This window comes from Limulus polyphemus, unplaced genomic scaffold (assembly GCF_000517525.1).
Source record: "Limulus polyphemus unplaced genomic scaffold, Limulus_polyphemus-2.1.2 Scaffold6296, whole genome shotgun sequence".
NCBI classification, from domain to species: domain Eukaryota; kingdom Metazoa; phylum Arthropoda; class Merostomata; order Xiphosura; family Limulidae; genus Limulus; species Limulus polyphemus.
In genome coordinates, this window is record NW_013671906.1 from 10,204 (window position 1) to 24,888 (window position 14,685).

The following is a 14,685-nucleotide window of genomic DNA, read 5'->3' on the forward strand; positions in this document are numbered from 1 at the left end:
AGAGATTAATTACTGAAAATAACAGATAAATTATAAAGTTTTTTTTCTTAAGAAATGTTTGATAACTAGCCATACATTATAAAGATTTCGCATGTGAAATTTCAAAATTTTCTGATGCATAAAACTCTTTTTAATTGTAAAGTAAAAATTACTTTGCATGACAGATAGAAAAGATGTGAAAAGAAAAAAGAGGCATGAGAGAAACATTGCTTTACAAACCTTAAGACTTAAGAAAAAAATTAAATATTTTGCATATGAAAGCATTGTAATGTTTACTGATAAACTGCCAAATTTCATTAACATTTGCCTACTAATTTAAAAGTTATAGCATGAAAACTATAACAAGCACAAAATGGTTACGAGATTGGTCCCAGGGACCGAGCCCATGCTGAAGGAGTTAACTTCCACAGTGTTGGCACTTATGCTTCTGGATTTTGTGTACTACTTCTGATTGCTGCTCATTTACAACTTCAGGATGGGCAGAGGTTCATCCCCATTGTGTGATTATTAAGTGGTTATTTGTAAGAAAAAGAGCTTAAATGTTAATAATTGAAAAATGTAGATAAACATGTTGAGCCCAGGTTGAAGGAGTTAAATATTAAACATTTTTTTTACTGTTAAAACTTGTGTATTTGAGGATGATTGCACCAGTGATCAAATGGTCATGCTTGTTTAAAAAATAAATCTTACTTACTGTAAAAGCTGTAACTTGCAAAAAATATGTGTGGTTACGTAACTAAGTGAGTTGTATACTCAGTTGTACTCAATGCATAACTTACGTGCAGCTTGTCCACAACAGAAGGTTTAGTGACTAAAAGTAAAACAGCATTATTAGCGTATCACAAAAGTGATCTTTATCTAAAGTTTTCAGTCCCTTTTGGTGGATTATACTGACACTTCTCTTGGACAGAGTACAATCTTTTATAAACAAATAAGAAATGGACCAAAATATATTTTTCTGGGGTTTCAAATTTTCGAGTTCGTAGTTAGGGAATTTACTGATGATTTGGTCAAGGATTGGAGTCAACATTATGTGTGTAGTGTGGACATGGATAAGTATACAGTAGATTGCGATTCTATTTTGAGCAATGGTCTGTTCCAGGGTACTAGTTGTCCGTTGGACAACACGGTTTAAGTTGGTTGTCTGAGGAAGTTTTTAGTTATCTTGGACTACAGTTGTAATGTAATGTTACATTGCGGTTGTAATGTTCGTGTTATTTGAACATGTAGCTTCTACTTTTTACAGTTTTATTGAGTTATAAAGCTGTTATACCATTATGAAGCATTTTTTGCACACGCATAAGGCTTGAGTAACTTTTTTGACAATTTACCACATTTTAATATGCTCATTTCTTACATATCTTCACAATTTTAATGATATTATAATATTAATTTCAAAATTGTGAAATTAGTATACTCCTGCTACAGTTTTAAATAAAAAAATAAGGTTCTGTATTGTTTTATGCAGGCAAAAAAAGCAAACAGCATATTGCTTCAGTGCATTTATTGAAAATGTAACAATTGCATTTGTTTCCAATCATAATGAGTTAGATGTTTTCAAAAGCAATATCTGGTAATCATAATTAACTAATTGTTAAATTCTAATCAAACAACATGCTGATGAAAGAGTACGTTTCCCTTAAAATCCAATAGTTTAGTTTACTTTCGAAAACAATTATTTTTTACACAATTCAATAAAATGAGATTGTTTCCAGTCTCCAAATTATTAAAATAAAATATTAAAATAATAACTTACTGTACAAGGTTAAAAAGTAATAAAATCCCCAACGTGACTGGAAAACAATCTCAGACACTACATGTTTTGATGTATATCTTGTGTCATCATCAGGAGTGTAATGTTTTGCAAAATAACACTTATTTATACAGTTCTCAAAACACCAATTTACATATTAAAGAATTTCATGCCATCTACTGACAACATTTCCATCAGGTCCATCATCCTTATTCAATAATTTAAATTTACTTTTTTTTACATTTAATTATCTCAATAGATTCACATATATTCATACCAATTACATTTTCAGGTTGTGCTAAAATAACAGTTTTTTCCCATTGAATTGCGTGATTAGTTTCACTAACATGTTCTTCTAAAGGTGAAATAGTAATATTATTATTTTGAACATTTCTTTTATGTTCATTCAGCCTGAATTTTAAATTTCTTCTAGTTTGTCCTATATAAACTTTTTTACATTCACATAATATTTTATATATGCCAAATTTTTCCATTAATTCAACTTTATCTTTAGTTGTATTAAGAATTTCGCAGACTTTATTTATCGGTTTGTATATTGGAAAAATATTTATTTGTTTTTAAATTTTTTCATTATTTGACATGATAAACCAGGTATATATGATAGTACTAAACATTCTTTCTTACTTTTTTCAGCAAATGGTTTTAACTTAATATTTTTATCCATCTTTTTTTAGTTTTATGATAGCTCTGTCAACAACATCTGGATTAAAACCTCTTTCCACTGCTATGTGCTTAATTAACAATAACTCATTAATGATATCATCCTGTGTACAACATAATTTTAATATTCTGTCCACGTAAGAGTAAAAAACACAGGTTTTTTGAAATGTAGTGTGATAAGATTGTTGATGTGGCAGAATGATTACAGAGAAAGGTTTATGGTAGATGGCAGTTTCCAATTTATCCCTCTTTTTACTCACTAAAACATCCAAAAAAAGGTAAACAACCATTAATCTAAAAAAAAAGAAAAAAAGTTGAGTTTACATTACAGGAGTGATTCACAGAGTGGTGCACAAGTGGATTAATACAAAAAATATATAAAAATTTTATGTAAAAACATAAAATAACAATCTGATAATAGTGAATTATATTCTCACTTGCCTTAGGCATTCAGGCCTTAATATCAGAGTGTTATATTTCTATTAGTTGGGGACATCTTAATGTGTAAATGTAACTGTGTATTGCAGAGTCAACTTGTTCTCCATAGTATTATTACTTTATATATTTATCACATGATTTTCCTTAACCTTTTTTTATATACTCATTGGTCATTATTCTTAAAATGCATTTTGATTTACCATTTAGACAAGCTACTCTTAAGTTGAAATATGGTGTACAGCAAAGAAAATAATGAACAAGTTTCATATTTTTGTTGTGTACTTTTTATATCTTTTGTTTTCAAAACGAGATCCAAAACTCAAGTGCTTTCGAATAGTTGACCATTCTTCTTTAGGAGAATAAAGAAGAAGAGTCAACTATTCAAAAGTGCTCGAGTCTTGGGTCTCGTCTTGAAAATATTCCAACTTTTGTCGATGATCCTGTGTGCTAACTACTTAACCTGGCTTTATATCTTTTAGTTGGTGTTAGTTCTTGGAGACTTGCACATTCCTCATCGCTGTCAGGGTCTTCCAGCCAAATTTAAAAAGTTGTTAGTGCCGGGAAGAATCCATCATATTCTATGTACAGGAAATCTGTGTACTAAAGAATCATATGACTACCTTAAGACCTTAGCTAGTGATGTTCATGTTGTTCGTGGAGACTTTGATGAGGTACTGTATGTAAAAATAAGATTTTTTGAGTTAAATATACAGGAAGACATTTTTTTTATCTCGTGAAGCTTTTCATTCAAAATTTTTACCCATATACTGGCGATGAGTAACTTACACTTAAAGTACACATGTGGCAGAGTAACGACAAAGTTTGGCCAGACATGGATAAAAAGTGCAATTGAAAGATGTACAGTTTTATAACTTCTTTGTGACTTTCATCTGTGAAAATATGTTTGCTTTTATCTGAGCTAAAATTTTACAAAATAAAGGTAGTAATTTCTGGACACAAAAGTCTTTTCATTTTCTGATTTTTGTTTTATAACTGTTAAATAGGATCGATCGCACTCTGATCCTAATTTTGTTGGTAAATATAATCTGGTGTTACAAACAAATTCATAGTGGCATCTGAAACTGGAATAAAACTGTCAGTGTTTTAGAGATTTTTCTCCTCATAAAATAGTAAAAAACTATAGATGCAAGTCATTGTCTAAAGATGTGTAACACCTATGTACTATTTATACTTCATAGTCTCAATTTCTCCCTCCACATCAACTTAATTTGATATAATTTTAATATTCTGTATGGTAGACATTACTCTCATAAATTATAACTATCATTTCAAGGAGTAAACTGAAAGTTTGAAGCTGATGATAAAAATAAAATTCTACCCATTTTCTCACCAAATGGTATTTATATATTTCATATGAATGTGTACACATCAATGGTTTATAAGAGAATGTCATGAAAGTTAAATGAATTAAATTGAAATCAAATTTATCATGGTTGGTAAATCTATTTGCTCCTTTCAATATTGAGGTAAAGGGTAAATGTTTATTAAATTGCAAATTTCAAAACTTTTTTCCTAAATTTAGGATAGAATATTTAGCTTTAAAATGTATATTTCCAAGAGAATATAAATTATTTTATTTAAACATATACTTAAAAAATTATTATTTGTAATTCTTGCTGAAAATTATGCTACTATCTCTGATGACTTCCGACCAATGTAAGTTACTGGTGATTCTGTCTGCCATTTTCTTTGTTCCTAGGTGCAATCCCACAATTGATTCATTAGCCAATTAAATGACCTGAGTCCAGTATTCTGTTGGTACTATGATCTGTTTAAAGAGTTGCCAAATACTGCTGAGTCTGCACTCTTCCTGCATCAGTTCTGAAGTAAACTGGGTCCCTCTGTCTCTGTTACTCAGGATTATTATCAGAAAGCCAACATTGGCCAAATATCTCCATGAGGGCTTCTGTTACTATCTCTGTCTCTATCTTTGCCAGTGCTGTTGCTTCTGGATAGCGTGTTGCATAGTTGACTACTGTCAGAACATACTGATTTCCCACAATCCCACAGTTGATTCATGAGCCAACTAAATAACCTGAGTCCAGTATTCTGTTAGTACTATGATCTGTTTAACTTCACAAGTATAACTGCTATGATAGATTCAGTATAGAACTCCCTTCTGGTCCTCTGTTCTGTAAGTATCTTTCCCCTTTGTTTTGTGCTTGACTTTCTCCTGGGTATTGTCCCAAAATTTCTGCAGTGAAGGGTCTTTCTTCTGTGCTTCTTTCAGTTCCTGCAAACCTAAATTTGGGATGTCGCCTTTTGACACATGTAGGGACTTGATGTCTTATTTGATCTTCTTTTCTTGAGCTCTGGTGGTCACAGCAGATGCTTCATCAATTTTCTTTCTGTCTAGTTCCTCCAAATTTCTACTACATGTTATGTTTCCCATCACTAAGTTGTGTATTGGTTCCTTGATACACATGGCCTCAAGATCTCCTACATAATATGGAGTATCCACCTTTATTTTTGCTATAGGAAACTTTCTCACTGTCCCATCAATTAGTAAACACAGGTGTACCTTACCTGTTATCTGATACTAGACTGTTTCTCACTACTGCACCCAGTGTCTTGTAGAACCTTCACTTTCTTGTCTCCAACATAGCCTTCACATATTGGCAACTCTTGATATTTGTCACATACTCCCATTACTATTGGCACTGTTGATCTATTTGTTAACTTGAGCTGACCATTATTCGTGCATTGATCAGTCATGCTTTTCTTCTATTGAATTTGACAAGTAGTTTTGATATTCTTTCTTCTGGCATCAGCATCCATAGTGCCAGTCAGTCTTTTCTTGTTTCTTACCAGCACTGTCTTTGTAAATAGATCCAGCTGATTAATGTTCAGGTTACTGATGTTGTTTGCTAGTAATGGACTTGTACTCCTTTGCCATGTGTCCCATTTATAACAAACATAGCATATCTTCTCCCTCCTGTCACCTTTGGTAAACTCCTGCCATTACTTGTTCTGCCAGCTTGATCGTCTCAAATACATCTTTTGGTGCTCTCTCCTTTAGGAATAGTGACATTTTCAGTTGAATGTGTTGTCATGAGCTAATAGATCTGCCAGTCCCTCAAAACTATTTTCACACATGGCCATGTCAGTCCATCTGGTGAAATATTGTGGCAGACGTGCCACAAACTGAAATAAGTTTTTCCAGTGTCGGGTTTCGCTCCTCTGAACTTTCGATGAAAACCTTTGTCATAATCTATGGCATCTTCTGACGTCATGCCTGCATATACTTGTAGGTCCTTTTCCTGTAAGAAGTGGGCTGAGAAAGACTGCTCAGTCACCTTTGTCCCAGTTCTGACTTTGAGCAAATTTTTCATATCCCTCCAGGAAAGCATCCTTATCATCGTTGTTCATCAAATTTGGGCAGCTCAGGTCGGATAGCCCTGACACTATTGTCATTCTTGGGTCCTTCTTCCTTCGGTTGGGTTGAGTTTTGCTATCTCAATTTGTGCTTTTATTCTCTCTATTTTTAGTTTCTCATCTCTCTCTCTTTTTCTTCTTTTTCAATTTGTGCTCTTATTCTTTCTCTCTCTATTTCCAGTTTTTCCTTTCTCTCATTTTCTTTTCTCTCAGTTTGTATTCTCATTCTCTCTATTTCCCACCTATCCTTTCTCTCATTTTTTTTCTCTCTCAGTTTGTATTCTTAGTCTCTCTATGTCCCACATCTCCTTTCTCTCATTTTTTCTTTCAGTCTTTCTTTCTTTTCTTTCTCAATTTGTGTTCTTATTTTCTCTGTTTACAGCCTCTCCTTTCTCTCATTTTCTTCTCTTTCCTTTTCTTCTTTTGGTCTTTCTCTTTCCTTTTCTTCCTCTCTTCTGTTTCTTTACTCTTCTCTCTCTCTAGTTCTTGTTGTTGTTTAAGAACTTTTCTTGGTTCACTGTCTTTTAACCCAGGATGAGATCCTCTTTCTACCCATTTATCAAAATCACCTGAATTGATTGTGCATATATAGGCCTACTTATTTCTGCTGTTGTTCACATTTTCTTCTATCGCCATTTACTACTACTTGGCTCGCGAATTGTCAGAATTTAAAATATAATTCTTTGACCAATTGGCAAAATAAAAGGTTTTGACTTGTACTTCTTAATAGTATGAATATATACTGTGTTCTTGTTTGGCTTAGGATTCTTCTACAGTAGTTGTCTATGACTTGTTGGCAATAAATTCAGTGATAAATGAACAGCATGCACTTCACTTGTTTTCAAAATAAAACATATATCCGGAAGAAGTTAAACGTATGTACAACAAATTCTTCACACTAGAGATTATAGTTTAACTATCTTCTCTATTATTATCACACTGGTATTCTGTATGTAAATCACTTACAATTGTAGTGTGAGTTACCATAATTGTTTGGTCTTCTTTCTTCAAAATATCTTCTGTTCCTTTTGTCAAAGTGCACTCAGGCTGATTCAATTATTTTAGAACCATGCTTTGATGGAATAATTCTTTTTCTTATCTCCCTAGGCCTATCACTTTTACAGTAGTTAACTTTATGCTGAACTTTTCCTTGTCCATAACTTTACTCTCTTCTGCTAATGTCTGTCTGCTGTTTCCACTCGTCTTACACTATTTATATCTATCTCTTAATTATCTTTCTTCCTTCTAGAGATCTCTATATTCTAAACGTCAGTGTATTGCACATGATGTTTGATAGTCTCAACATCAGTGAATTATAAACACAACTTCCTACAATCGTGTGTATTTCACTCTTATTATAACAAAAACTAAACAATAATAAAATACTCACTCAGAAAATAAATTAATCAATAATTTCTAAACTAAACAGTCTTTTATCATGACAGGCTTCAAGTAGCTTTTTGTGAAATTCAACAAACAAACTAATCTTACATATATAAAGGTTCCAGAACTAATCTTGTATTGTCAAATTTACTGATTTTGCTCAGAATAAGAACGGATAGGACCCATAGGATAATAAGAGGACTCCTAGATACTTTATTGGGAATTTGGTTCCTGAATTTCTTTGAGCCATTGCTGAAACAGTAAATTATGTGCTTATACTATCTGGGTATGATGAATTTTTTAGTGGGCCAAATCTGTTGCAGAAATGGGATTGATGTTATTATATCCAGAGACTTTCAGTTGGGTGTATTCTGTTTGAGACAGAGTAACTCAACATTTATCACAGTCTTTTGGTGTATGTAGCTACGTGTTATCTTAAGGTTTTGATACTGATTCTTTGGGCCTGGCATAACCAGGTAGTTAGGGTGCTGGACTCACAATCTGAGGGTCATGTGTTTGAATCCCTGTCCCCCCAAACATGCTCACCTCTTCAGCCATTGGGGTGTTATAATGTGATGGTGAATCCAACTATTCATTGGTAGAAGAGTAGCCCGAGAGTTGGCAGTGGGTGGTGATGACTAGCTGCCTTCCCTCTAGTCTTTCACTGATAAATTAGGGGCAGCTATCACAGACAGCCCTCGTGTAGCTTTGCACAAAATTCAAAACAAACAAACAAATTGATTCTTTGGTGATATTAATATCATTGGAATTATGACCTAAAATATTTTAAACGAGGGTATCCAACTGATGAAATAATGCATTCTAATCTTTATAAATGTGAGAAAAATATATCTAAATAGCTATATTGGTTGATTTTTAGTTTCACTCACAGTACATAGCTTATTGGAGGTTAAATTTAATTATTCTTTCTTCAGGTCTTCAGGAGAGTACTATTTTATAATAATCTGTAAAAATCCCTGAATACTTAACAAAATCTATAAATCACTATGTTCTTGGAGCCAGATATGAATCTAGTTTTTTTAAAGAATATATTGAAGAAACCTGCTGAATGATTATTTTGGGATGGCTATACCTGAATCCTTGGTGTATCTGACTTGATTGTTTAACTCCTATGCACATAAGGTTTGAACCATTGCTGAAACAGTAAGTTATGTTTGGTTGCCTACATTTCCTTAATTACCTTATTATTGTGTATCGCAAATTCAGGTTTTTCTGATATGGTACTTCCCTTTTCTCACAAGATTAGCTATTCTCGTTCATTGCTGCCCTCTGTATGGGAACTTTTTTATTACGCAAGCCACAAGCCTTCTGCACCCCCCTATTGGAATCAAATGATTCCAACGTGTGTCTCATGCAAATCATCATGTGTCACTTCTCTACCAATAGGAGAATAGTACACTCACATGATGCATGTGACTCCCTATTGCTTCTTGTTTGGCAGTGCTTGCACTTGCATGCCATCTCAAGTTTCTGACTCTTTTGTTTAAGGGCTTTCGTCATTCTCCTGATGATTTTTTGGAGGACCTTAATCTCTTCTCTGGTTGACTTTGGTGACGCTCTCTTCATGGCCCTTTCCATAATTACCTGGTTGCTTTTTTTGTTGGCTCTTGTTGGAGAGAGACATGCTTCTTGCTCAGGACCTTAAGGGTGGCTCCATTTTTTGGGGGCTGTTCTGATTTTTTGTTGTCCTGTGTCAATTTGGTCAGGTTGCATACTTCTCCATTGTCCTTGCTAACAGTTTCTCACAACCCCCCTCGTCCACAGTTTCTGAGCCTCTTCCTGTTTCCCTTCCTCCCATTTCATTTACCTGTATCTTGACTGTCTTGTCCTTATCCTCATTTTTCCCATGCCTGTCAAGAACATTGACAGTGGTATAGGTAACTACATAGTGGGTTCAGTCCCTATGGGGGCCAGGCTCCAATTTTGCATCTTCTGACCACACTTGATTGCTCCTGGAGGAGGCAGCTTGTATGGGTTGGTTAATCAAATTGGAGGATTCCATCTTTTCCCCTACACAGTATCTTATTGACTTTGGAGTTTTCTTCAATTCTCACTTCAATTGGACCCAGCCTTCACTTCGTCTTCAGGATATAGAGCAGTTGTCATCAAGGTCCTATTCTCTCCTCCTCTTCCAGCTTAAGAGGTTCTATCTCTTTTGGGGATGTGGACTTCCTTGGAGGCTCTATACCCCTCAGTTGTGCTCACATGCATTCCTTCCAGTGGGAATTCAAAGATTGAGGGACCTCAAGGTTGGATCCCTTGGATCACTGGGTTGTCCTCCTTTCTTCCCTTCAGACTGACCTTGCTTGGTGGTTAGACAGAGATAATACTATGGCTGGTGTTCCTCATACACTTCCTTGGCCATACCTGCATCTTTTTTTACTGATGCTTCTATTGTGGGTTGGGGTGCATATTTCAATACTCAGGTTATTTCTGGGAGTTACTTGTTGTTTGAATCCAGGCTTCATGTCACTGTTTTGGGGATCTTAGCTTTTCATCAAGCAATATCTTATTTCCTCCATCTTCTGAGGGGGACAGTGGTTATGGTGCATTCTGACAACTCCAAAGTGATCTCATACATCACCAGACAAGGGGTGCTAAATCCAGGACCCTTTATTTTGTGCTGTGGAGCTCCTATTCTGGGCCCATGTGCACTTGATACAGTGCTTTAAATATTGTTGTGGTTCAGTTATCAAGTTTGCACACCATTCCCATGGAGTGGTTCCTAGATCCTCAAGTTTTCTGGTAGTTATGCTCTCACCTGGCTTTCCCACACATAGATGCATTTGTCACCTATCTGAACAACAAACTGCCATCTTTCTGGTCTCCAGTTCCTCATCCTCAAGCTTTAGGAGTAGATGCCTTCAGTCAGAAATGGTGGGGCCTTCACATTCCTGCCTTCCCACCTATATGTTTCATACCCAAAGTAATCTCCCTCATCCACACCTCTCTTTGTTGGGTTCTCTTGGTGGCTCCATTTTGGATGGTTCAGTCTTGGTTACCTGCTACTCTGCTCTACTATTGTCATCCCATTGTTCCCAACTTCTGGCTCTGTGTTTGGCTTTTGTCAGGTCCCTTGCTAGGAGACAGGGTCTGACACCGTGTGTTGCTTCTATCCTTTGACTGTTGATCTGATCTTCCACATTGTTGGTTTACTGACGCCCTTGGACTACTTTCAGTCATTGGTCCTATAGATGGGGTTTCTGTCCTTCTGTTCCCCACCTTTCCCGGTTCTTCACCTGGCTGGGCGATCAGGATCTGTCAGTTTTGACAGTTACTGGTTAGAGAGTAGCATTGTCCAGCACATTTCATTTTACCAGATACCATCTGGTCTTCTCTTTTCCCACCCTTTCTCTCCTGTTCTTGTCTTTTCAGGTTTTTCATTCTTGCTGTGCCTTTCCAGTGCCTGTTTGGAATTTCAGTTTTGTCCTTTTTGCCCTTTCACAATCTCCTTTTGAACCTTTGACTTCATGTTCTTTGTATCATCTTTCATTGAAGACCTATTTTCTTCTCCCTTGCTGTCATCCACAGTCTGACCTTTATGTGATATATGTTTCCTGTACCCTTCATGAAATTACGTTTATTGTGTTATAACTGGATCTTTCTTTCCCAAGGTCTCAGCTGTCGACGAGGGCATTTCTGCTTTTGCACCCATCTCCATCCTTTCAATTTCCCATATTTCTTCCTGGTCAGATCCGGATCACCTTTTGTGTCCTCTGCAAGTTCTGTGGCTTATATGGCTTCCTTTTGTGGTTTCTGTTCCTGTTTGTTTCTTCTCTGGAACCATTTTATGTCATGTTACCTCTCCCCCACCACCCATACAGGTAGAGTTCATTAGCTTATTAGGATGGCTTCCTTTAACCTCATCTCGGAAGGGTATCATCTTTATCATGTCTTGTCTCATCAATTTTGACATATCACCATGTCTCTAGTGGCTCGTTTTAGTCGACCTCTGTAAGAGATCATTTGGGTTGGAATGTGAACTACTCCCCATCACTTTGTCATTCATTACCTACACCTTCTTACTGTGTCCTTCTCTGGTAGATATCATCTATCTCCTGTGGCAATTCAACATGCACTGGTTTGATTCTCACTTGGGTAAGTGTTTCTTCTGTTCTGTTTTCTTTTAGGTTTCTTTCCTTTTTCTTCGATATTGATTTGGATCCCACTCAATGTCAAGCATTGCCTGGTTGGGTATGCTTTCTTATAAACCTGTACCTTTAAGGTTATAGTGCACACTGTTAAGATGAGGTGTACCATAAGATCACTATTGGCTTACCTAATGGTGCAAATCTATATAAATATAATAGTACTGTCTGTTGTTTGTTGTAGGTCTATGTAACTACTTTGCAGGGTGGAGATGAATGTTGATCAAAATTGGTTTGGGGGTTCATGCAGGGGTACATACAAATTTTCAGTTTTGTGGTTTTTATTGGCATTTTTTTTTTCCACTATTTTGCTTCACTGTCGATGGATCTTCACCAAATTTGGCATGATGGTTTGTTTGGTCCACGTGGGGATACAAGAAAGTTGTGATTTCAAATTTTGTATTTTGCAGTTTTGATGGACATTTATTACAATTACGTAACTTCCTCTCAAAGGACAGGTACTCCAGCTAGTATATATATATATATATAGAAAATTAATACTCAAACAGTCAAGCAAAACGAAATCAAAAGGAAGGACTGCATTTACAACAGCAAATCTAAATGACATCCAAATGAACAAAAACAAGCCCAAACAAAAATCAAGTTAAAGATTCTGCAAAAATCAAGAGGTTATCCAGGGTACAGGCTATAATGTGTGATATAAAATGTGCCCTGTATTTTGGAGGTGACTGCAGAAATAGGACCCACATTGCAGTAGGGATACACCGTCTATCAGTCTTAACATCCATTCACCAGTCTCACATGAAGAAATTCAAAAAATGAAAATAAAATAATAAAAAGAAGTAGAAATTAGGATCTATATCACCCTTCACTGCCTGCAGACAGTTATGGAAAGGTGATTGCACTTTAAAGTAAAAGAAAATAAATATATTTAAAAGAATAAGACAAATGAAATATGGTACTACCATTTGGGGGAGAGCAACATAAACTTACCTCCTGAGGTTGGCAGTCTAGCCCCCATTTTAGTAAAGCACTAATTAGTAGCACAGTAGACAAATTATACTAGTATAAAATCCCAACCAAGTTATCTAAACTAATTAGTATAACTCCCAACCACCACCCATTAAGTATAATTCTGATACATACTTGGCAGACTGTCACTTGTGGTATATCATGAGTAAAGTAGAAAGGGATTGCTACTTCTACCTGCTGCTCCTTCGATTGAATAAATGAGGAGTGGTCTGCTTTTCAAAGTAGGGATTCACGGTCACCCACTGCACTTTCTCTGGTGTGACGTTTCTCTAGACTCCCCAATATTTTTAATATCTCCCTTCCTAGAGTGGAGTTTGGGAATTCTTGGCACATTCCAGTGGTAAATAATGCCCTGTTCCTATGGTTAAGATTTGTAGGCTTTCCCTCTCAATATTCTGGTTGCAGGATGTTTCATTTCCCTGCTTCTAAGGTTGAGCTCGGGGGGACTTTGTCCTCTTCATAATACTATTTGTGGGATGTGTGATGCTCTGTTCCTACAGTTGAGCAGACGTTCCATTTCCTCCTCATAATACCGGGTGCATGATGTCTCTTCCCTGCTCTTACAGTTGAGTTAGAATCATTATTTTTCTGATGTAATACCGGGTACAGGATGACTCCCTGTTCTTAGGCTTAGACACAGCTCCTTAAGTCCAGGTTTGGTTTATTGTTCTTCCTTTTCATGCTGTTGATTTGGAAGTTTGTCTGGTGGATGCTGTTTGCTTACAGGAGGGGTTGGTGTATATATTACAGTCCACCTACCCTGGACACCATACACTGTATATACTGGCTTTGATCTTACACAAGGTCCTACACCTCATAATACTGATAATTCTGTGAACTGGTGTTGGCTTTCTGTTTGGGTTTGGAATTACCTATCTGTGTCTGTTTTTCTTTATACTACTTGTGATTCTTATCCTAATGGAATCAGTTTGTTTCTGGTCACATTTGTATCGTTGAGGATGAAGTAGAATCTCGTTGATTATTTACACCTGATACATTGTTTTCAAAAGTCTTTCTTTTACTAATTCCAGGCCTCGATGCTGCCCATTTAAGTTTTACGCAAAGGTATTTTATTTTACACTTGTCTCTCCACCTACACAATGTGAGATTGTTTGAGAGGAGGTATGTATCATATTGGAAGTTATCATTTTGTTACACTGAAAATAGATTTTCTACAGATAACTCTGCTTACACTCTTCCTCCCCACTTCCGGTGTTCTTTTGTTTCTTGTGGACCTAATCTCAAAAGTGAGATTCATGTAAAGTAGTACAGAGGGAGCCAGCTGCTTTAGAGTGTGTTGTGCTTCTATTGGTGGAGAGTTGTCACATACTCTGTGCATGACAAATGAGCAGCTCAAATTTATGAGGTAAAAAGGCTTGTGTGTCAAATGAGAAATTTTCTTTTCAATGCATTAGAGGCAGTGTAAGATCAAGATAAGCTATTGTGTGAGAGGAGGTATTTACTGGAAAGCTATTTTCAGTGTAAGAAAATGATAATGTATGTGGATTTTTTTAGTTACAAGGGAAGAAAATGAGAGTTCATAGCCTGTTGAACTAATGAGGTACTCAAATTCGATGACGAGGAACCCATATTGAGACTAATAATGGCTGGAGACGTCTTGAATGGGTAATGAAGAAAAACTTTAATATAAGTTTAACATAACAGCAAATGTACAATGTTTCGACAAGGTTTTGTCATCATCAGGTACAAGTAATTTACACTGACACGGATATATATATATATACAGTATTCAACAAAGAAGTCACATGACCGGAACTGTTGTGAAACTTAGAAGAGGCACCCCAGGGTCGAAACGTTGTACATTTGCTGTTATGTTAAACTTTTATTAAAGTTTTTCTTCATTACCCATTC

The 14,685-nt window shown here is 35.8% G+C and overlaps 1 protein-coding gene across 1 annotated transcript in view; it reads left to right on the plus strand.

Annotated features, from left to right (window-relative positions):
* LOC106473584 (vacuolar protein sorting-associated protein 29) overlaps positions 1 to 14,685 on the plus strand; it is a 37,502-nt gene that overhangs the window by 4,133 nt on the left and 18,684 nt on the right. The window contains exon 2 of the mRNA XM_013934269.2: positions 3,352 to 3,543. Coding sequence (XP_013789723.1) covers positions 3,352 to 3,543 — 192 coding nt within the window. The remainder of the gene's footprint in view (positions 1 to 3,351; positions 3,544 to 14,685) is intronic.